The 26045-nt window shown below is 29.2% G+C and overlaps 3 protein-coding genes across 4 annotated transcripts; 1 reads left to right on the top strand and 2 right to left on the bottom strand.

The window, feature by feature from the left end:
- Positions 1 to 3378: 3378 nt before the first annotated feature.
- Positions 3379 to 4001, top strand: LOC107616735 (uncharacterized). The gene has a single exon (XM_016318668.3). It carries the CDS (start codon positions 3387 to 3389, stop codon positions 3798 to 3800), a length of 414 nt encoding a protein of 137 aa, XP_016174154.2. The 5' UTR covers positions 3379 to 3386; the 3' UTR covers positions 3801 to 4001.
- Positions 4002 to 10399: 6398 nt separating this feature from the next.
- Positions 10400 to 14702, bottom strand: SOG1 (NAC (No Apical Meristem) domain transcriptional regulator superfamily protein). Of its 2 annotated transcripts, none has more exons than XM_016321361.3 (6): positions 14253 to 14702; positions 13458 to 13593; positions 12134 to 12320; positions 11572 to 12053; positions 10820 to 11218; positions 10400 to 10734 (listed from the first exon to the last, which is right to left on the bottom strand). In XM_016321361.3, exons 1-6 carry the CDS (start codon positions 14258 to 14260, stop codon positions 10678 to 10680), a joined length of 1269 nt encoding a protein of 422 aa, XP_016176847.1. In that variant the 5' UTR covers positions 14261 to 14702; the 3' UTR covers positions 10400 to 10677. The 2 variants fall into 2 exon arrangements, with proteins under 2 accessions (XP_016176847.1, XP_088355971.1); XM_088499845.1 differs by having other exon boundaries at positions 10820 to 11209; positions 14253 to 14380.
- A 2028-nt stretch (positions 14703 to 16730) lies between these two features.
- LOC107618747 (uncharacterized) lies at positions 16731 to 22646 on the bottom strand. Its single transcript, XM_016320889.3, has 14 exons — positions 22157 to 22646; positions 20921 to 21011; positions 20718 to 20802; positions 20529 to 20598; positions 20208 to 20277; positions 19712 to 19781; positions 19403 to 19448; positions 19058 to 19310; positions 18717 to 18922; positions 18508 to 18582; positions 18102 to 18162; positions 17879 to 17959; positions 17567 to 17646; positions 16731 to 17220 (listed from the first exon to the last, which is right to left on the bottom strand). The coding sequence occupies exons 1-14, from the start codon at positions 22291 to 22293 to the stop codon at positions 17142 to 17144; spliced, it is 1404 nt and encodes a 467-aa protein (XP_016176375.1). The 5' UTR covers positions 22294 to 22646; the 3' UTR covers positions 16731 to 17141.
- Between the last annotated feature and the right edge of the window lie 3399 nt (positions 22647 to 26045).

Here is a 26045-nt window from a genome sequence, read left to right on the forward strand (position 1 = left end):
TATATTTTATCATATATTTTATACAATAGTTCATAATTTTTTTACGTACATGTAATTTTACATTGTTGATCTGAATTAAAGAAAATAAATGATAAGCCACTTAATTAGCTTCAACTGGTCAAAGTCAAATAAAATAAGTGAAGGTGAGAATAGCAAAGCCTAATTACAAAGGAGATGTTAAAAGAAGCAACAAATTACTGACACAAAGCACCTAATTCGATATTAAGTGTTTAAAATTGCCAACCTGGAAGACAAGATAGAACAACAAACAATTAAGTAGTTATTTAATTAATAAGGTGTATTTTTATAACAAGAATTTATTTATTATGTGCTTTATCGATATAGGTTAAAATTATAAATTAATTTTTTTATTAAAAATACAATAATTTAAATTTTAATGTATTTATTTTTTGTTTATTAAATAAAAATATTTAAAATATTTTATTAATAGTAGTTTTTATGTGTCTTTAAAATATATGTTAACTAAATAATTCTTGTAACAATTTCATTTAAAAGAAAAAAGAAAAAAAAGTTGTCAATGTAAGTGATTAGGGAAAAGCACGAGGTTAACCAAGTGGGTGCTCGTGCTGCATTTGCCTCAAAATCATTAATCTATCATTAGTTTAATTAATCACTTAGCTGGCTGGCTCTTCTAATCATATCATTGTTTATTATAAATAAAAACTTTATGTCGCTTCCTATGGAATCTTAGTCAAAAGCTTGAAACGTACGTAGTCTTTGCCTACTTTTTTTTTTTTTTTTTCTTATTAGGCCTTTTGTGATGCTGTCCAAGAAAAATAAAAAATGAGTAAAGTGGTATTTTAGCGTTAAGGTTTGAATTAAATTTTAATTTTAATCTTTAATATTTTAAATATTTTATTTTTATTCTAAAAAATTTTAAACAGTTTTAATGTGATTATATCGTTAAAAATTTGATACTAATAATTAATAATCTTACTAGTTAAGTCATATATTTTTTTTATTATAAGAAAAATATAATTAAATTTTTTTGTAACACTTCTTTTTAATTTTTTTTGTACAAAATTATAAATCCTAACAATCAATCATCAATGCTTCAAAATCTAAAGGTCGTTCGTGGATCAATTTTACTTGTATGCTGAAATTGAATACGACTCCTCAATATGCGAACTGTTTATATCAAATTTAATAGCGAGACAATATTAAACCAACTTAAAATTTTTTTGGAATTGAAATAAAATGTTTAAAAGTTTTTGGAACTGAAATAAAACGTCTACACTTTAAGGGCTAAATTAAGATTCGACTCAAAGGTTGGAAACCAAAATAATATTTTGTAATATTATTATTATTTCTAAGTTTTGATCCTTTACATAATTAATTATTGCTTGCATGGTTATGCAAATAAAAGGCACTTTATTTGCTTAAATTTTAATGACCCTTTTTGGGGAAGTTATTGGATTTTGCAGTTAAAGAGAAAGAAAACACAATATGAAGGGGTCAGAAAATTCTTGGCCTATTGTTGATGTGTAAGAATCTTGTGTGGTTCAAAGCCATGGCTGGCTCTCATGCAAATAATCTCATTACTGCTTCCATATTCTTGTTGTCTCCTCTAAAGCTGTCAGAACCCTTTAACATATATAATTATATATACATATACATATATTCCCATATTCATTCAGTTTGTTTTTCCATATCTATTTTGCAGCTTTTTTTGCCTACTCTTTCTAAACTAATATCAACAGAAGAATCTCCTATCTAAACTAACAAATAATTATTCCAAACGAAAGCATATGTGGTCAGAATCAATATCAAAGAAGAAGTTGATTTGATGCTGATTTTATAGATCACCTAATTTAGTATTTTTCTTGTTATTCATCTCTCATTGTCTAGTCATTCAGGTAAATTACTACACTTTTTTTTTATTTTAAATTAAGGAATCATGTGTTGTTGAAATTATTAACAATTCTCTTTAGAGTTATAAGAAGTGGATCCTTTTTGTTATTGATGGTAATGACAAAAATGATAATGAGATAATTTTTTTGGTTATGTTTTTTTGTTTTTTTGTTACTTTAGTTTTTATTATGTCTTTTTATTCTACTTATTGTGTTCAGTTTCTTTGTTTAAAAAAAAAATATCTACTCTTTAAAATAATTATGTATTAAATTATAAGTATCTTATTATACATTTTCTCAAGTTTTTTAAAATAGAGTCTATCATTAAACAGATAAAACTAAAAATTTATAAGTTTAAAAATTCAACTGATAATTAACTGAGATTATACCAAATATTAAATATATGTGTGTGTATTTTTTAAAAGATATTTTTTATACTCTATTATTTTAAATCCATTAAACATTTAAAAAAAATCAAAACAGTTATATTAATTTATTGAATTTTTAACTTATTTTTTTGGTTTTTTTTATCAATTTGGTAACAAGTCTCTGAATTAGACCTATCTAATGATCGGTTTTTAGTAAACCCAATCGAATAATAGACTAGTTCGATAATTCTCAAAAGCATGCATTTTCCTTAGCTTCCTCAACAAGCCAAAGTCAATTTTTTTTTTTTCTTTGTGATGGGATTAGGCACTGAAGATTTTAATTTTGATGAGGTTAGGCTCACCAAATTCAGTATCTTGTTTTATTGAGTGATCAGTGATCGCACGAAGGTTTGCAATATATAATTTCTTCACTTTGTACTGTTGGGATATGAACAATTTTAACCATGGCATATGCAAAATTTGACACTAATAACTGGGGCCCTAAGACTGAGTATCTTTTTCTTATTCTATATATAGTCAAAGTAGTGATAATTAATTTAGATGCCATTGTGATTATGATTGTGATCTAATCTTAAACACCCCCTCTCTTTTTTTTTTTTCTTAATGGTGGTTGTTAACCTGTTACATATGAATTGAATTCTTATGCATGATTCAACTTAAACAACCCTCTATCCATCAGTCGTCATTTCCCTGATTATGTGGATCCAACTTAAGATAAGGCAGGAACAACAAAACAATAAGCGTTATTATAAAGAATATTAAAAAAAAAAAAAAGAAAAAAGAAAAGGCTTTTGTCTTCATAGACAACCAGAAACTCACCTATCATGCACAAATTAAGGGCACCTTATTATTTTAAAGAACAAAAAGATTGGTATGTTTCCAAGTTCAATAAGTTTGTAAAGAAATAATTTTTTTGGATAAATCACATAAATAATAAATTGTTGTAGCCTCTAACGATTTACCAATGGGCCGGGTAATATTTACATCCATAGAATTTATTTACATGATTTACACTAATTGTAGTACTAATCATGCATAAACCATGGTGGTAGTTGGTGGCTACAATACATAGGCAATGTATAGAGTGTGAGATAGGAAATGAAAATGAGAGAGTTGGTTGTTTTATATGAATAAGAAATGGTGGAGTGATATTGGAATTGGAATCACAAGTGGTGAGAGTAGTGGGGTCCAATACCCTGTGTTGTCTGGTTGGTTTGGAGGCACTGCACACCCTTTCATGCCCCATCAGTCCCCTATGTGTGTTTGGACCACACCCTTCCCCTTCTTCTATAAGAACCCTCCCTTACTCTCTCACACTTCATCATTCATTCATTCATTCATTCATTATCTTATTCTTATTACAGAGTACATACAACATTGCAATAAGATGAAGATGGGGAGTGCTAGTGCTACCATGGGAGGATCAAAGAGAAGGATGTCATCATCAAGCAGAGGATTTGGTGGAGTCTTGAGAGAGCAAAGGGCTAGGCTTTACATCATAAGAAGATGTGTTGTCATGCTTCTCTGCTGGCATGACTAGTTCTTCTTTTCTATCTTCTTTTGATTCATGGTGGAGTGTATATAGCTCATCAATGATGAGGGATCAAATATTATTATGGTGGAGAGAAAAAGAAAAAGAGAGAGAGAGGAAGGGTAACAATTTTTTGTATGCCTAGGCTTTTATGTACATTAGAATAGCCAGCAAAATTATTATTAATGGTAACAATTTTCAATTTTCTCACATCATTCTCTTCTTAACTTCTTCCCTTCATTCTTTTATATATATATATATAGAATATAAGCATATAATTAAGTTACTTTGTTTATGGCCTCTACATTTTTCAGAACCTAGTACCAATTGGATAAAGCATTTTTTATTTTCCTTTTTTTATATATATATTTATATCATTTGTTCTTCTTTGTATGATCTCAGTCTATGATGAGATTTTTGAAGAATAATAACTCTGGTTCAGGAGTATGAGTCCCCATAAAATTTTCCTTAAGGATTTTCATGAGAGGAAGATTTAGCTTAGTTTTTCATGAAGCACAAAAGGAAGAAAGGATCTAATGAAATGGTGGGTTTTCCTTAGATTTTTTTTGGAATATTCAACAGAAAAAATCAGTTAATAACACTAAAATTATATCGGCAATGATTGAAGTGCTTGTTTCTGCAGTTTCACAGAATTGCAGAAATTGTAGAAGTGTTGTATATGAACATGATTTATGACAAAGTACAATGGTGTTGTTTAATTTTTGTAATTATCTAATATTTATTAAGCCAAGACTTTGTTATTATACAAATTTTTTCTTCAAACAAACATTTTATGGATATCTATATTTATCTTGTAATATTTCTACATTTCTGTTGGTTATTAATCGTTAATCTAGTAGGGGCAAAAATTTTGGTTCATAAAATAACTAATTATTTATATCATGATACTTTCATTTTAAGAAATTCTTATAAGCTCTTTGAACTTTGAAGATTCTTAAAAATATAATTAAAAAGAGGATTACTTTGTAATATTCATAAATCATAACTAGTGTATTAAAGTCATGAATAGTATTCAAAGTGCCACTTTTCTCCTTGTCCTATATGAGAATCTCTTTTTTTCTAAGAGATAGCACAGTCTATTACCTCTTAAACAAGAGGAATAAAGTTTTAAAGTAATAAAGTAGAGATTATGAAAGAAAAAAAACTTTGTTTATGAAGATTAGTTCATGGCAAGTGGCATCAATAATTGAACATATATTGTAGGCCCATTAATCATTTGAAGTGAAGATTTTGTTGATGACTCTATAGCATAATGTAACTGCTAGGAAGTAACTTATTTTATTTTTTGGTCAACAAGTTATATAACATTTTATATGGTTTATGGAATCTACCTTTTTTTTATTTCCCACTTTTACCCAAAAGGGCAATATCAATAAAGTTGTTGCAGCTTGAACCCAAAGAGTGTTTCCTATGGCGATATGCACCAAGTGCTTGCCTTGCCCTTACAAGGGGAAAATAATGTACTAAATGCATTAAGGAGTTGTAAAATTTTAAAAGTTAAATTACCCTTTAATCCTTGGAATTTACTAAATTTATAATTAAATCTTTATATTTTAAAAACCTTTAATTAGATTCCTACACACATATTAATTTATAATCACACTCTTGCCATTCTAAAAGCAAATTACTTAAGATAATATTTGAAAACAAAGACTAAAACTGAAATTGAAGATCAGAATTTAATATTATGTTTGATAGTCATAAATTCAAATTAAAATTTTAATTCTAAAACATACAATTTTAAAAATAGAAATTGAAATTTTAATAACATTTATTTTTAAAATTATTCTCTTTCAACTTTTTAAATTTCAAATCTAATCCCATCTTTTCTTTTCAACAGGATACTGAGACATAACTCAGTTATGTATACTTTACATTAAATATAATATAGAGACTTAATTTAGTCTCTGTCTCTCCATCTCAATCTCTTTTCCAAATACAGTCCAATGAAATATGCTGAGATATATTTGCTAGTGGTATGAGATGGATAAAAATATTTGTATAACGCTTATCTTAAAAATGATCTAATTAAAAATTTTTAAAATATAAGAAACTAATTATAAATTTAAAGAAATTATAAGGACTAACAAAATAGTTTAACTAATTTTAAACTTTTTATTCTAACTCTAATCCATGATTGGTAATTATAGGATCAAATAAATATTTCTTTTCAATTATTAAGTTTTTTTTTATTAAAGATAGTATTGGTAAAAAGAGTGCGAACTAAATAAAAATCTAAATGACATGTACAAATATAAATAAACTAAGGTCAATTATATGATGAAGAGCATTTTGTAAAGAGCATTTTGTATGCATAGAATAAAAAGTACTTAATCTTATTTTAAAAATAAACAAAAAATAAAATGATATCTTTCATGTGATAGCTATTTAACCATCTATTGATAAAGAATATTTTGATCTCTTTATTATTTTTTCTCTCCACCATAACATGTACCATAAACTAATAGGTCAATTTCATATTAACATACATCAAAGTCGTTAAAGGGACATTTGCTACCACCCAAATAATTTAACCAATAAAGAAAAGTATACTAAATAATAGAAGGGGATATGCATGTATGCATGCGTGTTGAGAAAAAGTCATTAGCCTTTAAACTCTCCCATTTTTTTTTTAAATTATTATTTTGTTGTTCTCTTTAGAAAAATGAAGCTTAAGAAACTGTTGGGGGAACATGAATATGTGCTCAACTGAGTAACTAAGACAAAGACCTATCTGGTTGGTGTACACTAACACTAGGGGAATGGATCTTGTTGTCTTCCATTCCTTGTGAACTTTTGAATGTGGCTTGATCCTCTTGTCTTCAACCTAACAACACCATCTAACACTACTTAACTAATTTAAATTATTTTATTTCTCTAATGTGATCAATACTTTATGTGCTTGGATCATTCATGCATTCAAGTTAGTCAATTTTTAAATCAAGGTATTAAGAAAAGGGAGATTTAGAAATGCAAGACAGCACCACCGTTTGAGGTGAACCAAGGAACAAAAGTGGTCAAATCTCTTTTGTGTGGAATGTGGGCCTCACTGAATTATTGGATTCCAGCCCATATTCACGTGTGCCACGTCTACACCTTAATGGGCCTACTTACCATCCAATATTACTATCCTCTCCTTTTTCGATATTTTAGGATCAACACACGTTTTTTGTTTTTTTTTTTTTTTTCTTTGTCGGAGAACAATTTACTTTATAAATATTTATAGTTGTTCACAATCAGAACTGTTAATATATATAAAAGAATATTTATGTGAAGTGCTACTATTTTGTTAATAATAACACGAGCTACTATTACATACATTTTTTACCATTATTTTTTGTGTGAAGTTCATAATGTGAAAATTTTGGATATGACGTTTGTGTGCAGTTAATAGCACAACAAGGTCTTTTATGACAATTTATGGAAGTAAACAATTTCTTTCTTTCTTTTTGTTAGAACTTAGAATTCTTAATATTAATTAAATAAAAAAACTTATATTCTAATATTAGTGAAATGAAATTCATATTAAAAAATGGGTGAAATTAAGTCTTTTATATAAAGTTGACCAAAAAACATTACTGAAGTATTTTTTTTTTTTTTACAATATACCTCAATCTAATAGGTGTATGATAAATTCATCGCGAATCTAAATTCAATTTAAGAGTTTGTCGTTGACCAATAAATTATTGCATGCACAAAATTAGATCGAATAAGAAATATTCCTTCCTTCTCATAAAATTAAGTTTTACATATGAAAAAAAACTATACTTGAAGAGAAAAAAATTACACAAGAAAGTTTTAACAAAGAGTTGTGTTACTTGTATTATCATTTTGTTTTGTATATTTTTATATACATCTAAATTTTAAACTCAAATTTAATTTTTTATTTATTATATTTTATGTAAATAATTTAAATTTAAAATTCAGAATTTAATCAATATTTAAAATTTGGAATGTTTCATTTTTTACTTTTATTTTTCATACATTTAATAACACATTTAATTTTAGAAAACGTTTATTATTTCGATGCATATTAGCACACCGTATTATATGAAGAATTCTAAGTGTTTTTAAAATATCAATATTCTAATAATTTTAGTCATTAATTTTAATTATTAAAAAATATATAATATATTAATTAAAATATTTGAAAATTCTCCGCTATTAGAAGGTGTAGAAAAAGAAATCCAAGTTAGTGTTTTAGAAAATTAATATATAGTTTTCGTCGGGGAGACAAGATTAGGAGTGAAATGGGAAGGTTATGACAACCACGTGCAAGTCCCTTATCCAAAACCCCACCACCATTCTTTTCCATTCACACCCCTGTCCCATCATGTCTTTGCTTTCTTCCTCTTCTCTCTTCTTCTTCTTCTTCTATTCTCATACATCCTCTTCCCCTCTCTTTCATCATATATATGCACTTCTATATTCATCATTCATGCATGCTCGTCTTATTCTTATCCATCTATCTTCATTATATTCCCACATATATATTTGATACCTAGCTAGCAAAATATGTTCCTATATAATAATAATAATAATAATTGACACTATCTAGTATCTTCGTTTCATTTATGTAGTCGACTTTATCCGTTGTGGAATAGTTACAAATACTTGCATTATTAAGAAACTATTTAACAGACAAAAGATAAGGTGATTATATTGTAAAACTGTTTAAACCTTATCTTAAAATAACTACTCATATTTATTGTCTAACCATGTCTACAACATAACACCCACTTAGCCTGTGACGGTGTTTGAATTTTTCCGTTTAACTATTGTCTTTCATGTAATTTTTTTAGTAAAATGATAAATAAATTTTTGAAAATTTACACATTAAATAGATTAATTTCAAAAAGAAAAATACTAATAAAATTTTTTAAAATAATAGATGTAGACACATTACTTTTAAATTAGTTTATATGATTAAAGTAAAAGGTCTTAATTTAAACTAATTTGTTCATGTTTATTATTATTGGTATTTTTTTTTTAGAAACTAATTTGTCCTTATTTATTATTATTGGTATTTTTTTTTAGAAACTAATCTGTCCGAAATATAAATTCCCAGAATTTATTTATCACTTTACTCTAATTTTATACTAATAAATTTGTTTTTTTTTTTTTTGAAAAATGAAGGCATTAAAAATATGATATATCCTTTTCCTACATAGTACATGTCATTATAAAATTTATTATTATTTGGAGATTTAGTGAGGATTTCACACAATTTACTATTTAGTGTCTTACAGACATATCATTATATTCATATTCGTGTATGCTTTGAGTTTCACCAACTAATTAATCATTATTAAACACTTTCCTGGAACTTTGAATCAATAATATGAGCACAATCACGTGCTTTCTTTGTTTTGCCATAGTCTCATTTAATTGGACACCAGATATATTTTTTTTGGTAAAAGTGGGAAAATTAAAGAATGAATCAGGAAATAGAACAAAATTCGATCCACACAACAATGTTTCAGTGTTGTAGCAGGTTTTGGAACATTATTTCTGTGTTCATTGGTGTATGCGTTAACTGTTAACAATAACATATATAAAAATAAATTCAATTAGATGGGTGATATAATTGTTAAACATGACGCCTATAATTTCGCATTGTTGATGGTTCAGATACCTAACAGGATAACATTCCCTGCAACAATTTGTCTCACACATATAATAACAATAATTATAATAATACAGATGAATAATGATGAACATGATTAGTACTGATTAATTAAAACAATGCAATCAGAATAATTATATTCTCTTTGTTAAAATATTGCTACAGATATTTTTCTTACAATTATATAGAATTAATAGCATAAAACCATCTAACTTTAGTTGATAAGTAGCATTAGATCAATGATTCAATTATTGATGATAAGATCATAGCAAATAGTTCTAATGTCTAGCATGATTACCTGGACTTGTTTTCCAGAAATGAACCAAGCCAAATTGAAACACATGTCAGAACCAAAACAAGTTGAAAGTTGCAGGCTTTATTTCTGTAAGGCCCCCCTTTGCCTTGTGATGGATTGGACTATATGAGAGAGAGTGTGTATGTGTTTGTAATAATACAATTTGACTTACCTGGATTGTGTCATTGTAGATGACCCACTTTTCCTACATGGATCCATTATGATGCCTCTCTTCATTTAGAATTATGATACATTTTCTGCAAATTGATGTGAAGGCATCCAATATAAACATTTGCCTTTGCTCTTGTTCTTTCTCTCAACATGCATTTAATGTGGCCAAGACACTTGGTCAATTCAACACAAGTCCTGTTCAATTTTTTAGATAAGCGATCAATTTTGAGGTCAAATTGTCAATATTTCAATCTTTCAGGTACTGAATTGATAGTTTACTTCCAAAAAAACAGGAAAATTCGAAACGGTTTGGCTTATGTTCTTGAGGGATGCACCTTCCTAGCCCTATAGGGAGTGATAGTGTGATGCCAACCTGGAAAATGTTAAGTTCATGGGATCCAATCAGGTTCTATCTCATCATGTTTCATGATCTGTTTAGGATGTAACACACTCAGCATTCATGAATCTGTCGCCACCAAATATACATACAATAGATTTTTATGGGAGACAAGACAACACATTTCAAGATAGGGATGTAAAATTATAAATGTACATGTTCATCTTCATATGTTACTTTCAGAGTGAAATAAAAACATGTAGTGATTTTTGGACAAGTCAGGTCCACATGCAACTTTCTAGAGAACTTGTAAGGAACATACCACGGCTTTCACCACACCAAAAGACAGTATTAATTACACCACTGTTGATCAAATGTTACAACAAAAGTAGTTAGAAATGTGTTTGTTTCCCATATTAGCCGAAGAAGGGCCGGATTAATCGACTGCCTTGCCGCCGCTAAAGGAAACAAAGCTATCCTGTGAACCGAATTCCTATAGCAAATGCGAAACAGGTTATCAGTCAATGACATTCGGCATTCGTGACAAAACAGAAGAATGATTGAGAACATGGGAATACCAGCTGACTTAGTCGAAACTCTGAAGGTGGTGTCTCGAGCTCTACGTTTGCAGGATCAAGAGTAAGGTTTTGGCACTCTTCAAGATCTTTCTTCAGATGCTCTGGTCCTAGATGAGCATAGATGGAAAGACTCAAGTGCTCCTTGTGTTCTTCATTTTCATCATCCTTATTGGAACACTGGCTATGGAGGAGATCATCACACAAGGCCAATGCTTCAACAAGTTGTTGTGAATCTAACAAATTCTGTGACTCACTGTCCCACCATTTTTGTTCTCCGTCAGCATTATTTTCTACATTATCCATTCCTTCATTATTTTGAGCATCTGCCATGGATACATCAGTTTTTACAATCTCTTCACACTCGACTTGAATGTCTTCTACACAATCTGTCTGAGGACCCTTGGTAAAATATATTGCAGAAAACAAAATAGGAGAACAGCATTAATAACCATCACTAATATCATAAGACTACTGAATCATTGTCAACCTCAAATTGCCTTAAAATGTAAGACATTAAAAATTAGAATGTTAGCTAAGTGGTTAAGTGGCATTCCGCAGTACTACTAATAAAAAAGAATGATTAGAAGGGCCACGAATTATTTAAGAGCATCGACTCCGGCCAAGTATGCATTGGTTGCAAGAAAAAGCAAATCAATTAATGTCTATCCACACAATTAAGACAATATTTTCGTGAAAGAATGGCACTTAGATTAAGCTATATGCTTTTTAAAAAACATGGTTGGAGGTATTACCTGAAGAATCTGATGTGTTTTTTCTCCTATGTCGAGATCTGAACATTGCTTTTCACTATGAGGAGGTTCCGAAGTCAGAGATTTGGAAGTGACTGGATCATCTTTCACAACAGTTGCTTCATTGGTTCCAGGAACATCATGATCATCTTTTTCACCAAACTTAACTTGTTGCTGGTAAAACACTTTAGAGATAACATACTCTCCTTCCTTTTCATCTTCGTCTGTCCCGAGGTGATATTGATGCATAACCCAGTTAGTTTTCTCAGCTTTTACTCCTCTAACTGAAGTCATATATAGAACCATAATCTTTTTACAGCCTCTCTGAACCCCGTCCGAGACGACAGGTTTAGTTTTTCCAGTCTTGTGCCAACGGACATCGCCAGAGTCCTGGTCATTTATTTTCCGACGCTTTCGATTGCCGGTATTATAAGCCTTGATTGATCTGTGGAAAAAGTGTGTAGCACTACCATCTTGCTTGACACCTTTTTAAGGGAAAAAAAATCACATGTTATTATGTTTACAAAAATAATCATCGTATTTGAATGAAAGTCATGATATCCACCTGGTAAATGTTTAGGATGTGTATAACAAATTCCATCATCCACTTCAAGAGTAGCAATAAATTCATCAATGAAAGGGTGAGGCTCTGAACCTGCTGCACCAACTTTTGCAAGCAAGTGCGATATTATTTCTTGATCAGATGGATCAAATTTCACACCTTTTGGTAATCCAGGCCACTCTTGTGCCACCTGACAATAGAAAATTGTCAAGTGTTACTATGTTAGAACATTCATAAGAGCAATACATTGAGACTGAGATAAGAAGAAATTTCACATTTATGTATGTGTTTAAACTTTCAACTTGATAATGCAAATTAAATTTATAGGATACATTTCTATGATACTGTATATAAGGCAACAAACAAACTGAAAACAAGTAAAGAAAATACCAAAGTGACAAGCATTTGAAACCATCAATACGCATTGTTCAGAATGTGTGATGTAACGAAAAAATATTTGAACAGTCACTGTAGCCCTTTCAAAGATTTTCATGTCTCTAGCTTCGTAGAGAAATATTAGAATCCACAATACAACACTTCCTATGAAATTGGTTGCTCCTCCCACAGCCACAGAAACATTATTGTTAACGGAAAGTTATAACAAGTGTGCTCTAATTAATGCATGAAATCTAATGATGCAATGAAAACTAGAACGCTTTAAAATCACATACACACACACAAAAGGTATTTTGATTATTCGGTTGATGATTTCCAAGTATAGTACATCAATTAGGAAAAACTTTATGATAGAAACAGCTTCAACAACTAAATATTTATATGCATAAAGGAAGATGGGGATACCAAAAGGGGGCTATTATTTATTTTGTATTCCATATGACCATATCTCAATGCTCATTCTATCTCATAGAAACAACTGTCAAGAAAAGTGGCAGTCCTTAGATACAGTACAGTTTAAATAGTAATGTATTGCTTTCTTCTATGACTATTTTACATTTAGTTCAATTAGGATAAAACACTTCTATGAATTTTGCTTTCTGTTTATGGTAGTTCAACTACGGTACAACTGATTTCTTTCTTTCTATATATAATCACATGCATGCGATATCACTGACAAAGTGTAACTCAGAACCATATGATACCAGCAAGAGTAACAGAATCATGATCAAAGAAATCATGAAAACTAGAGTAAATGAATGGAACACAAGCACAACAATGAAAACACAAATGTGACGAGGGTGATGGCGAACAAGTGATCGTGAACGCAACCTTACACACACACATGTGCAATATCCACACAGAAGTACAGAACATATGTGTCAATATATAGAACCTCAAATGAAACGGTACATTGTAAAGATATACATACATCACTGTTATCAATAACATGTTGACAATTCGGACAAGTTCTGGTAGGATTGCTTTTCCATAAAACTTTCCCACTTGCTCCAGATGCACTCTTTATTTTGGTTGCAATTCTACTTTTGTCTACCAACCAGGATGATCTGCATAAACAAGAACATATAAAGAACCTCAAAGGAAGTTACTATTGTAAAATTTACAAAGACTAATTCAAAAAAGGGAGGAAAATTCCTACTTCTCTGATATCAGTACGAAGATGTCCTAGAAGTTAGAAATTCGTAAGACACAATGGTTGCACAAAAGAACAAAAAACTTATCACAAGTTTAAGTTGTTTGGAACTGCATAAGTCCACTGAGTAATAATTTATATTTATTTATTTATTTATTATTATTATTTTGGAGAATGTAATAAAAATCGGAACCTAGTAGACATTTCCATTATATTTAGAGAACAATACATAAACATTAAGCTAAATAAGCACAACATTCATTTCAATGGTGCATCCAGCAACTGCATGATAAAAAGGGGGAAGGTACATAGAAACTAAAAATCTCAACTTTCATCTGCTTATGCTGACATCCAACTTAGTTCTCAACCATAGAACATTCAACAAGGAAGAGGCGAACCCCACCACAAAAATTAAACCCAAAAACAGAAAAAGCTATGATTTTTCAGATGTAAAAGTTAACCCTATTTAGCATTCTAAACATAGAAAGAAAAGTAGATGCCCAAGTTCAGCTTCTACTGGGAAAATGAACTAGTTTGGAGTTGAAGCAGGGAAAGGAAAAGAAAAGTACATACCCGGCCATAGAGAGAGAAAGAGAAAGTGGCTGGTGATGCAAGTAGAGAGACGGAGATTCAAAATCATATATTTATGTTCCTGTTCTTATGTTTGAGAATTTGTCTCTTTCTCTGAAACTTCCAAGTACTTCTACACGTGTAATTTTCCTTTAATTTTGTAAATATAACATTAAAAAAAAAAGAAATGCTTATGACGCATGTATTCAACACCCTTTATTTGGACTAATAAGTATTACATAAAAAGTCCAAAGTCCAAAAATTGGTTTCTTGGTAAAGAAGTTAGAAGCTTATTACTAGTAATAGTGCATGGTAGATAATGATAAAGTAGTGTGAAATTGTGAATGTTGAACAAAAGAAAAGAAAAGAAAAGTGTCCCCCTCGAAGAAGAGTATAGAATAGTAGTACATTGGTGGTGGCACGGTTGTTAATTTGATGCTATTGACTCTGACTAATCATTTGTGCAAGTCTAAGGTTCTTGTGGAGTTGTGGTCTTGTTGATGGTTTTCTGGTTGGCATTTCACAAGGCAGAAAAGGCCAAGTCAATTTTCATAGTCGGTAGTCAGAAATTTTTTATGCCTTAAGAACAGTGTGATATGATTGGTAAATTTTAGTGTTTATACTTTGACTCACCAAAGGCCATATAAGGCTTATTTTTTGTAATACTCGTAAAAAATGTGTATTACACATCAAGTTATTGGCTTTAGTCGAGTTTTATTTTGTTATATATATATATATATATATATATATATATATTACTTTTTAAAGATACAAAACGTCATTTTTTGGCTTGATTTGGTAAATTAAAAAGTCTAAGGGCATGTTTGGGTGAGCTTTTGAAAAAAGATCTTTTTTTGAGTTATCTTTTTTTAAAAGATCTTATAGAGAAGTAAAAATAATTTTATGTTTGGATATCTCATGTAAAAAGGTCTTTTTATCTATCAATTATGTTTGGGTATAACAATACAAAAGTACTTTTTTGTTCATTTATTACAAGAAAAATATCTTTTTTTTAAAGAAAAAAGATCTTTTAAAAAAAGATGTAAATTACAACTTCTCAAAAAAAATCTTTTTTTTATTTTACTAGTGCTTTTACTTTTACTACTAGAAATTTGTCAAACATTAAAAAATAAAAAAAGATCTTTTTTCATTGAAAAAAGATCTTTTTTTAAGTATACACTAAGTACTTGTGTTTGTAGTTTTTAAAAGTCAGTTGTGCTTTTGAAAGCATCTAAGTGGGAGCTTTTTAAAACTAGCTTATGCTTATCAAATTTTATTTATTTTCCCGCACATATTTTCTGCTATTATATTGTTATTGAAATCCTCATATATTTCTAACTTTTCATCCTAACTTTCACAAATTCTAACACAGTCTTCATATATTTTTTATTTTTCAACCTAATCTTCACAAATTTCAACACAAATACATCTCTATCACATATTAGGTATGAACTTCTATCTATTTATATTATTTTTTTGTGCGTTGTTTTTGTATTTTTCAATAGATCTATGATGTTTGTTTGTTTTTTATCTATTCTTTGAAATGTGAAGAGGTTGACTTGGTTTATGAAAACCAATCATAAAATTTTTTTTGCATGAACATTAGTCAAAATTATAATAACATGTATATACATATGTAAATATAGATATATAATCATAAGAGTAATTTATTTGAGATATGTGTCTTATTTTTTGTGATCTGTAAAGGTGAACTAATATATAAAATAATTTTTATTTTAAAATTATTTTATTTTAAAAAATTTTAAAAAAGAAATTATTCTTCGTTATAAACATGTTTATTATAATTTTTTAAGTTTTAAAAATTATTTTATCAAACACAATTGTGGTGCTTGTACTTATTAAAAATTATTTTTAATAAGATTTTACTAAAAGCTGCAGTTTTTAAAAAGCTGTCTTTTAGAAGATAGTTTTCATAAGCTGTCTTTTAGAAGATAGTTTTCATAAGCTACTTTCAAAAAGTAAAAACTTTACCAAATTTTAAAAAAAAAAACGAAATCGCTATTTTGTTATTTTAACAAATTTAAAAATTAAAATTGCGGCGTTTCCACACTTTAGTACAACACACATAATGAATTATTTTAGGATATAACACCATCTTAACCCAATATTTAAAAAAAAAAATCTAAAAACGTCATAGTTTTTTTTTTTTCTTAACATTGATTCATTACAAGTAGAATAACATGTCATATTTCTTTTATTAAAAGTCAAACTTTATTTATAACATAATAATAAGATGATGTGTATAAAATAAACAAGAAGAAATCACACCAACATTTCTTTATCCAGAATAGCTTAAATGAATATTAGTTTTGTTATGTATTAAAATAATCGAGCTCAAATACTTTAATATTTAAGTATAATTAGGTAAAAGAACAAATACAACAAGAATCAATTTCTAAATATTTTCTATTATAAAGCTTCTGCTACCATACCATAAATTATTTTTAATAAAAGTTTAACTTGCTCAAGTCATCTAGAATTAGATTTTAAGGTAACAAACTGCAAACAAGTCTCAATAGTATATGTTGGAATGGATATGAATCCTCAACTGCATGTTATTCTAAATTCATATACACACTTCAACAATGACCTTGACCACCATACTTCCCATTTTTGCTGTATGTATTAAAAAAAAAAAACAATGTTCCTATGAATGGAAATCTTCCATTCTGATATCCTTAATACGAATTGCATCAATGCACTATAACTAAAAAAAAGTATATACAACTTCCTTCTGTTCAATGCTCATCATGACTATAACTATGAGGAGAGAAACTGGTACTCCCATGTGTGCTTGTTTCATCTAAAAACACAAGCCAGAATGGTCAACCGGATTAGAATATCTCTCTATACATCTTCATTGAACTCGATCTACACATCATACACAGGCATCCGTTCTTCGATGTTGACTCGGCATACGGGGCATCTCTTACATTTCTCACAGCAAGTACTTTCATTAACACAAAATCAATATGTCAATACATAATAAGTATAAGATATTTTTGTTAAGTAATAACAACATGCAATTTAGTAAATAGATTCTTTATAAAAACAGCATCCTTTTACAAATTCAAAGGCAATATAATTGTCAAGGAAATAAGTGAGAACATTATAAATTTGAACAGAGAGAATAATTGTTAGAGAAGATTGAGATGTCGTAATATTTCGAAGCAAAGACTATATTCCTTTTCGGTCGGGCTATGGTAAGAGAAAGTAATTAAATCCAATATTAAAGGCAGTCATAGAAAGCATAAGAAAGGGGCGAGGAGGAGTGATGACATTGCCAGGGATCTTACCTGCAAATAATGTGATGCCTGCAGGGAAGCAAGACAACATTAATCTGCTCTTCAAAGCAAACCCTACATAAGATCTTCTCCTGATAGATTTGTCAAATCAATTCAAAGTGAGATCCTGATATGGTTGAGAAATATTCAAGCATGCTGGAAAAAAATAACCTACTAAATCATAAAAACAATGCTCATCCATCAATATATAACTTCTTTTTAATCTTAAAAGGTTGATTCTGAACTAAACTACTTACACAACTAAGACATGGTGATTTACATATTATAATGCAGAAAATAATAGATCAAGTTTGAGAGTGTTACATTTTGAAGCCTTTCGTACTCCTCTTGGCTAAACTTTGTAACTTGTGTCTGCTCACCCAGTGCAGCTTGTAGCCTAAAAATCTGAGTTATAAAGAACTGTTATTACCGAGACGTATGAAAAGGATTCAAGCCTGCTTATATAATTGGTTTAACAAAAAATATAGCAGTTTAACTCATTCTTAAATGTAAGCCTGTAACTACATATCAGATAAAGGGTTTTCACCTCCTCAACGAGATCTGTTCTAGGCATCTTCTTCACCGTATCGGGGGAGAAAGTATTGTACCTAAATAGTAAATTGAATCCCATATCATAAGAAAGAAATATCTTTAAGCATTTTATATACTACCACTCAAAACAGTGAAGGTATAAGAATTAGGCACAAACACTTGAAGCATAAGAGCCGATTGACAGCACAAAAAGAATAATACACAGCTTATTGGAAGCACACACCAATAGTCAAAATAATATAGCTCTAGGTTCTTACCATCACTAATGAACATAAGTGAAACGATGTCTTAAGAACTATTTCAAGTTTTCAAACAGAACTGAGCAAGCTTGTAATTGAGGGGAAATTGGCACACAACCTAAAGATATGCTTTATAAACATGAAGCAGGGTAGTTTACTAACCCAGAAGTGCCGGAAAAATAAAGTCGAGCTTCTTCCTCCCTACTCCCTTCATCTATGGACCACCAACCCAGCAACCTGTTAGGTAATAAATCACAAAATAACAATTCTCCAAATCAGTTTGAGCAACATTTTTTTGTTCAAGTTCGGTAGAGATTAGAAAATTGGCGAAAGATGAAATTTTTTGTAGGCAAACAGATCAAAACTAATACCTTGCCCCACGATGGAAGAACCCGAAACAATCAAAGGCTTTTGATGCTACAGATGAGTAACTTCTAGGAATATCTCCAGTGTAGACTAAAAGAACTATCTTCTCTACTGATCTACACAGTGCATATAAAACCCCAACACCTTGCAACAGTAGAAGTGGGGAAAAAATGACCCTATTCGATATATCCCTTGCACTCGATGGTGTTCCCTAAAATTTAAATGAAATACATTGAGAAAAGGAATTAGAAGAGGGAGCAAACAATAAAAAAAGAAAAAAGAAAGTGGAGGAAATCAACAAATGCTGAGAACATAATGACAAGGTTCGTGATAGAATCTACCATACCTCTAAATGCATGATAAGAAGAATTTGGAAAGCAATGAATGGAATTTTCATAATGTGACCACCAATGTTCTGCCGACTGCATAACCCGTATTGCTGGTCATCTTCATCACAGGAAACTACTAAGCCTCTTCTATTCCAGTCCAGATATGTTATGGAACTGGAGGATGAACATGGTTCTGTAATATGGCAATCTCCATGGATTGTTGGATTATGCCATTTTGTACAAACAAGATAGGCAAAGCACTGTGCAACACTGCAAAAGGGTAAAAGGTTCTTATGAAGGAAAAGGCTCAATACTAAGGCCAATTGCAAAATACTAACACTAGTGCAAAATGTTGATTTTACCAGAAGTTAATAAATAAGTCCCACCAGCCTAAAGCAGCTACATCACCTGCAGGTAATTTAAAGATAGTTTTTAAAAAATAAAATAAAATTAAAAAAAAAAAGAAGATAAACTTAAGTACTAAGTAGTATCAGTTGAACAGTGAGTTTTTTAAGGAGTGCAACCAATGCAACACAAAACAGTATTGATCTGAATATTAAGAACAGTCAACATAAAAAAATATATCAACAAGCTGTGGAAACTCCAAGATAATGGAAAACAAGCTAATTACACTATAACCAACAATTTTCAAGAGAAAATAAAAGACTTACCAGAAATCTTTAGAAGGGTGAATACTGTAGCAGCAATAAGGAAGACCATGGCTATTGAAATCCAGAAGTGCTAGAAAAACAGAAGTATACAATTCATTGTTGTCCGTTTTGGAAAATAAAAACAAAAGCAAGATCACATAATCTACTGAATAAAACACCTTTCTTTCATCACAGTCAAGTCTTATTAGATGAGAACAAAAGGTTTTGAACATTGAGTCTGTTCAATCATCCTTTTCCTTCCCTACACATCCTTATGTGTCGGAGCTCGGAAGGAGAAAAGAAATACAGAGCAAGCATCATGCTTCTGCCAAAATATTTCTAGATCATCCCAATGCAAGGAACACACAATTCATACACATTACAGATGAGCATGATGAGGCCCTATGATAAAATAGGCCATTAATTGCATAATCTAGTAGTATCACAAGGGGACATTAATTTATTCTAGTTCAGAGCTTGCCACTAATAATATATCAACTAATGAATAGAATCTTACAGGAAGTGTTTCCCATACTGCTTCATCGGTCAAATTTTCGTCATCTCCAGGCATCAAAGCCCTACACATCCTATAAAACAACATTTTTGTCATCCATGCATCCATTTGATAGATGATCATAAATCGGGTTAACATTTATTTGGGGGGATAGCGAAAGCAATTATTTCAAGAGAATGTACAAAAGTGGATAAGAAATCCTAAGATAGATACAACAAAGATTGCTAAGACCTGAATGGATAGATTATGTAGCAACTCATAAAGAAACAAACTAGTTATGAACTATAAATATTGGTAAACTCAAAAAGAAATAAGATAAAATACCTGATGTTATCAACCAAAATAGCTAGTTCAAAAGCTATCAGGGGCAAGAAGACAATCTTCAAATTCACAACTGCATCGTTTAAAAGCATAATTAATTCTCTGATAAAATAATACCACAATTATCTTGATGTGAAGAACACAGTGATCAATAATATCCTTGATGGTTGTGCCACTACAAATGTTGCTTACCATAACTGCTCCCAAGATGTATACACAGAAGAATCTCAAATGCAACAAGTAATGGCGTTGCTACCACTGAATGAGAAGGAGCCCACTGTCCATACACAATTTTTATTAACATAAGTTACAAAGACCTAGTACAGGCTGAGGTTTCCAACATCCTACAAAACAAGTAAAATTTCCAATTTTTGAAAGACAAAAGGATATCTTACTTGACGACCATGAGGCATTGAAGGAGCAGGCAAGGAAAACCTGCCTCGCGCTATCATGGCATGGAAAAGCCATAGAGGGGAAAATACAATCCTGCCAGAAAGAAACATAAAGATACCAACATGAATACACATGGCAACGCATATTTCCAAGTGTGACAAACTTGACAGTGCTGTTAGTTTGAACCAAATAGTAAAAAAGCTCAAGAGGAGATAATAAGTAAGAACTGAAGAATGCAATGTCACAATCTTCTCATTATGAGTTAAACTTTCTTCCAATAGCAAGCTGGCCAAATCTAATTAAATTAGCTCACACATCATAAGAACATTCATTTTTCACATAATGATATCACTTAACCGGTGCAACTGAATCCAGATACGGAAGTAAGTGATTTAGTTACAAAGGGCATCATGAAATATGACTCCTAATATGAACACATCATAAATGTAGCATAGTTTTAAGGTTGGAAGCCTTACAACTGTGTGACTAAGAAAGGAACACAAGGGAGAGCAAAATCAAATCTAAGCCAAGGAAAGAGTAATTGATACTACTCCTTATATTATCTGAACCAACAACACTCTTTTGACCAGAATAAATGTTTTTAGACCATATTCACGGGATCTGGACTACAATCTGAGCACACATTATTATACCATACAATACATTGCATTTCACAATTTTGGTGAATAAACGTATTCAAGTTTCATTCCCCAATTAAAAAATCATGTATTCTACTACTGGTAGATTATCCTTCTCTTTAATTGGGACACAGGACTTAGGAGTCCTCAACAACATCTAGGAGGAGGGGCCGGGGGGGAGTGTGAGAAAAGGAGCCTCAATCTATAAATTCAACCAACAAAATTCTGTGTACCCAAAAAAAAAATTTCTTTTTTAACATAAGAATCTCAATCAATGCCATATTCTTCCAGAATTACGACAAAAACGAAAATCCTCCATTCAAGCATTGCATAACAAAAGAGGGGAACAAATTAGCACAGAACCGTGAATAGTCTAAACGCAGAACAAAGTCAAACATTGAGAATATGAAGCTAGACATGAAAATTCAAAAAAAAAAAAAATCTTAAAACAACAAAGCTGAAATCTTGTTGGCACCCCATAATTCGCTCCATAATTTTCTCAAATGGGTCATGGGGGAAAAAAAAAAACTAAATTTACCCAGCTTTAGAAAAGAAAAAGAAAAGACCCAAAAAGCGCAAAAATTGAGAATTGAAACTGACCACCATGAAGAGTGAAGAACATGGTCAAGCTTGAGAGCAAGGAGAAGAGAGAAGGTGAATAGCAAGGCATGCGCTAAGAGAGCTTTGAGGGACTTCGCCACCCTCCTCCAACTCATTACCCTCCTCCGAACCAGCATTTTTTCCGGCAACAAAAAAAAATGGAGAAGAGAAAACAGAAGGCACTTGTTGCTGCTGACACAAGCTGCTTCCTTTTTGCGTATGAGAGAGAGAGAGAGAGAGAGAGAGATGAAATTCCTCGGAGGTTGCAAAGAGAGTGACTTTGGAACAACAAACTGAAGCTGAAAGCGTTACATACAAAGATACAATACAAAAACAACACGAGATTTTTTCCCTCTTTTCTTTTTTTTTTTTTCCAGTAATTTCTTTTTATGTTCCTTTCTTTTTCTTTCCCTTTTCTCCGAGTGTGTTTGTTGCTTTGCCTTCTGTTTCACGCCAAAATGTAAAGCAAATGTTTTATTGTGTGTGTGGTGCGTCACTGGGGGCGGGGAATACATACATGTATAAATGCCAATGGACCATAATGCCGTCAACTTTCCTTTTTTTTTTTTTTTCCAGGAAAGAAATCTTTTAGTTGATCCTAGTGACTAGATTTTTTTCACTTTTGAGATTTTGTTTGTTTAAGAATTTGTAGTGGTAAAATTGTGAAAGAATAAAAAAAATAAAAAACTTTTTATTAATTATTAATTGATTGAATTGAATTGAATTAAAAATTATGAAGATAAAACTATATATATATATATATAAAGTATTGCTTACGAAAAATAAAAATAAAGATAAGATAAGATAAGATAACAAAAGATAACGTAAAGATAAGATAACTTAATAAAGACTAAAATTAAAATTGAATTTATGTATTTTATTGGACTAAATTTATGAATTATAAGATTTTTTTATTGTTGTCATGATTCATGAGTTAAGATGAAAAAGTAGTTTAATATGTAGTTTTTCATATTTAAGTAGGAATTTAATTTTAATATATTATAAAATAATTTTATATATATATATATATATATATATATATATATATTTAATTATATAATATTAAATCAACCATAATAAGTACTCTTTATATTAATAATAAGAAGTCACCAAAAAAAAATCAACCATAATAAATACTCTTTATATTAATCACATAAATAATTATTCAAAAAAATGAATATAAATCACATAATTATATGACTGTATAAAATATTTAAGTAATTAGTTTTTGAAACACGTTATTTACATTATATTTTTATTTAAATATATGAAAATGTTCAATTAGAAATTGACTTTTTTTAATATTAACTATATTTTATTTTAAATTATAAATTTAAATTTTACTAATAAATAAAAATTAAAAATTAATTAATATTAATTAATTAAAAGTAATTCTTTAACTTATTTAAAAAATTGCGAAAAGTGAAATATACTTAAAGTGTACCAAAAGATAATACTTTTTTTCTTGTTTTATTAAAATTTTGTTAACTTGTGCTATAAAAATATAGGTTAAGCATATGATAAAAAGAAATATTTTATAAAAATTATTACAAAAATTAATTTTTTATATTTTCAACACATTAAATACATCAAAAATATTTAAAAAAAATTATTATATTTTTAAGATTAATTCTATAACGTCTTTTATTTGATACTTAACTAATTTTTTATAGTAATTTTAAATATTTTAAATTTTTTACTTTTATATTTTAAAATTTAAAATTAATTATTTAATTTTTTTTAGTAATTAAACAATACTTTTTAGATACCATAGTAAATACCTATTTTTAAAATATGTCTCACAAATTAGTTAAATTTTTTTAAATTCCAAAATTTAGATCTTAAAGAATATGACTTACCTACTTAAACACTTAATTTGCTAACTTTGATTGGTCAGTAGATAGAGACATTTTAGTCATTGTAAAAGTATGAATCAATTGCCACCAGGTATCTAAGAATATTGATTTAATGGAGACTTCCAATTTCTTGAAAATGGTGTGAATAAATGGTTTTGGTTTGTTGCCATTAATTATTCTCAACGACTGGGGTGGTTCAAGACTTGAAGCAATTTTAAATGAATGATGTCATTCCAACGTTTATCATATTTTGCGAGCTATCCAACGGCATTATCTCCTCGTACTTATTTAGAGGTTATGGATTGGAGTTTTCTTATTTAAAAAAAAAATAAAAAAAAAGTGTTTATCATATTTTTCAATAGTATGATTTAAGAGTGGAAAACAAGAGTCTAAACTGTTTGCAGTAAAATACTGAATGGAATTATTCAAATTCTTACTCAAATCAATAATGAATTGAATTCTTTTTTTTTTTTACATAATTAAAACTCAAATCGTTATCATTATATTATCTTACAATAAATAACATTCTAACGCTAAAAATATTAGCGTGTTGCATTTTGATACTTTTATACATACCTCTTTTTTTTTTTAAATATTTTTATTTTCATTAGAATTATACAAAAATTAACTTTTAATGCCTAAAATTGTATTAATTATTATTAATCATTCTAATAAATTTAAATCATGCCTTTTTTATATTGGTAATAGAAATAATAGTCATTTAATTATGGGATGAATCATATTTTATACATTTAATAATTAATAGAAATAATAAGCATTGCTCAAATTTTGGTAGTCAATTTTAGTGGAATAGACAATTAATTTCCTATGAATCAAGATTTGTTCATTTAGTGTTAATAGACATACCTACCTAACTAATAAGATTTATTTGAATAATGATTTAGAAAAGTATATGTGTCCATTTTTTTTTTCAATTCCTATTATTAATTTATGTACGATTAAATGTTATAGATAGTATTTTTTATTATTTATGAGTGTAAGTTTTATAACCAAAGCATTTGATTAATATTTTTAATTTATTTTTGTTCTTTGACCACTTTTATAGAATAAGAATGTATTTTTTTTTTATTGAAATTAATTTTTTAAGGTACAAATTACAATATTTTTTAACCTTTTATTAATATATCCAAATTCTTATTCTTTTGATCATTTGATAATTGTTCTTATTCAAAAAAATTTTATCTAATCTTGTAGGATGATTATTTTTTGTCGCAATCATTTACAATGCATCACATTCATTAAATATCACTTCGAGTTGTATTCACTGATTCAACAAAGAGATAATAAACTCTATTTTACTAAAGGATGATTGAATATACTTATATATTATGACCAACCTAATAGAATGTGGGTAAAATTAATTTTTTTAAGAGAAGTTTGATTTTTTATTGAACAATTACTTTCAAAGAGTTTTATAGACTAAGTTCAAATTCCATTCATTTCATGCTTTCTACGTGTGTCAAAAAAAAATTAGAAGTGGAACATATAACAAGATTGAGTTCCCTCGTTTTAGATTCAATTTTTGAATTATTGTACCAGATTTGGAGATGTAATTTAAAATAGAATTATTCTCTACATACAAGTCTATACAAGTCATTTATATTGTATTGTTTAAGAATTTTTTATGTATGTGTATTGATAAATTCTATATAATTTAAACTTTCCCTCTTCTTCCTTGCATTATAAAAGTAGATTTTATTGAATTAGGATTGACTTGTATAAACTTGTATGCGAAAAAGACTTGTATGTGTAGCAGATCTCTTTAAAATATTAGTACCATGTTTAAAATTCTTTTAAATTTTCTATAATAAAAATTATTTTTTTAATGTATTGTATTTTTTTTCATAAATTATTACTTAGCTGGTGCGTCAATGCAATATCAATGAGGGAAATAAACGTTAATTTGGTTTCTTGGTCCCCCATTACATGGATAGCGGATGATGATGTTTACTTAACAAAAAGATAGTCTGAATTTATACGAATTTTAAATGTTCAAGTTGATAATATTATTT

The sequence above is a fragment of the Arachis ipaensis genome, chromosome B9 (assembly GCF_059453495.1).
Source record: "Arachis ipaensis isolate K30076 ecotype BB chromosome B9, ASM5945349v1, whole genome shotgun sequence".
In the NCBI taxonomy this organism is placed as follows: Eukaryota; Viridiplantae; Streptophyta; class Magnoliopsida; order Fabales; family Fabaceae; genus Arachis; species Arachis ipaensis.

What these genes read in the sequence shown, in the direction of transcription:
- SOG1 (XM_016321361.3), bottom strand. An exon ending in AAACACATCAGATTCTTCAG is followed by an intron (nt 11,219 to 11,571) that starts GTAATACCTCCA and finishes TATTTTACCAAG; the next exon opens with GGTCCTCAGACAGATTGTGT. An exon ending in AGTTTCGACTAAGTCAGCTG is followed by an intron (nt 10,735 to 10,819) that starts GTATTCCCATGT and finishes CATTTGCTATAG; the next exon opens with GAATTCGGTTCACAGGATAG.
- LOC107618747 (XM_016320889.3), bottom strand. Translation starts at nt 22,293, where the DNA reads ATGCTGGTTCGGAGGAGGGTAATGAGTTGGAGGAGGGTGGCGAAGTCC. An exon ending in CACCCTTCTAAAGATTTCTG is followed by an intron (nt 19,449 to 19,711) that starts GTAAGTCTTTTA and finishes AATTACCTGCAG; the next exon opens with GTGATGTAGCTGCTTTAGGC. An exon ending in GACTTATTTATTAACTTCTG is followed by an intron (nt 19,311 to 19,402) that starts GTAAAATCAACA and finishes ACCCTTTTGCAG; the next exon opens with TGTTGCACAGTGCTTTGCCT.
- LOC107616735 (XM_016318668.3), top strand. Translation starts at nt 3,387, where the DNA reads ATGAATAAGAAATGGTGGAGTGATATTGGAATTGGAATCACAAGTGGT.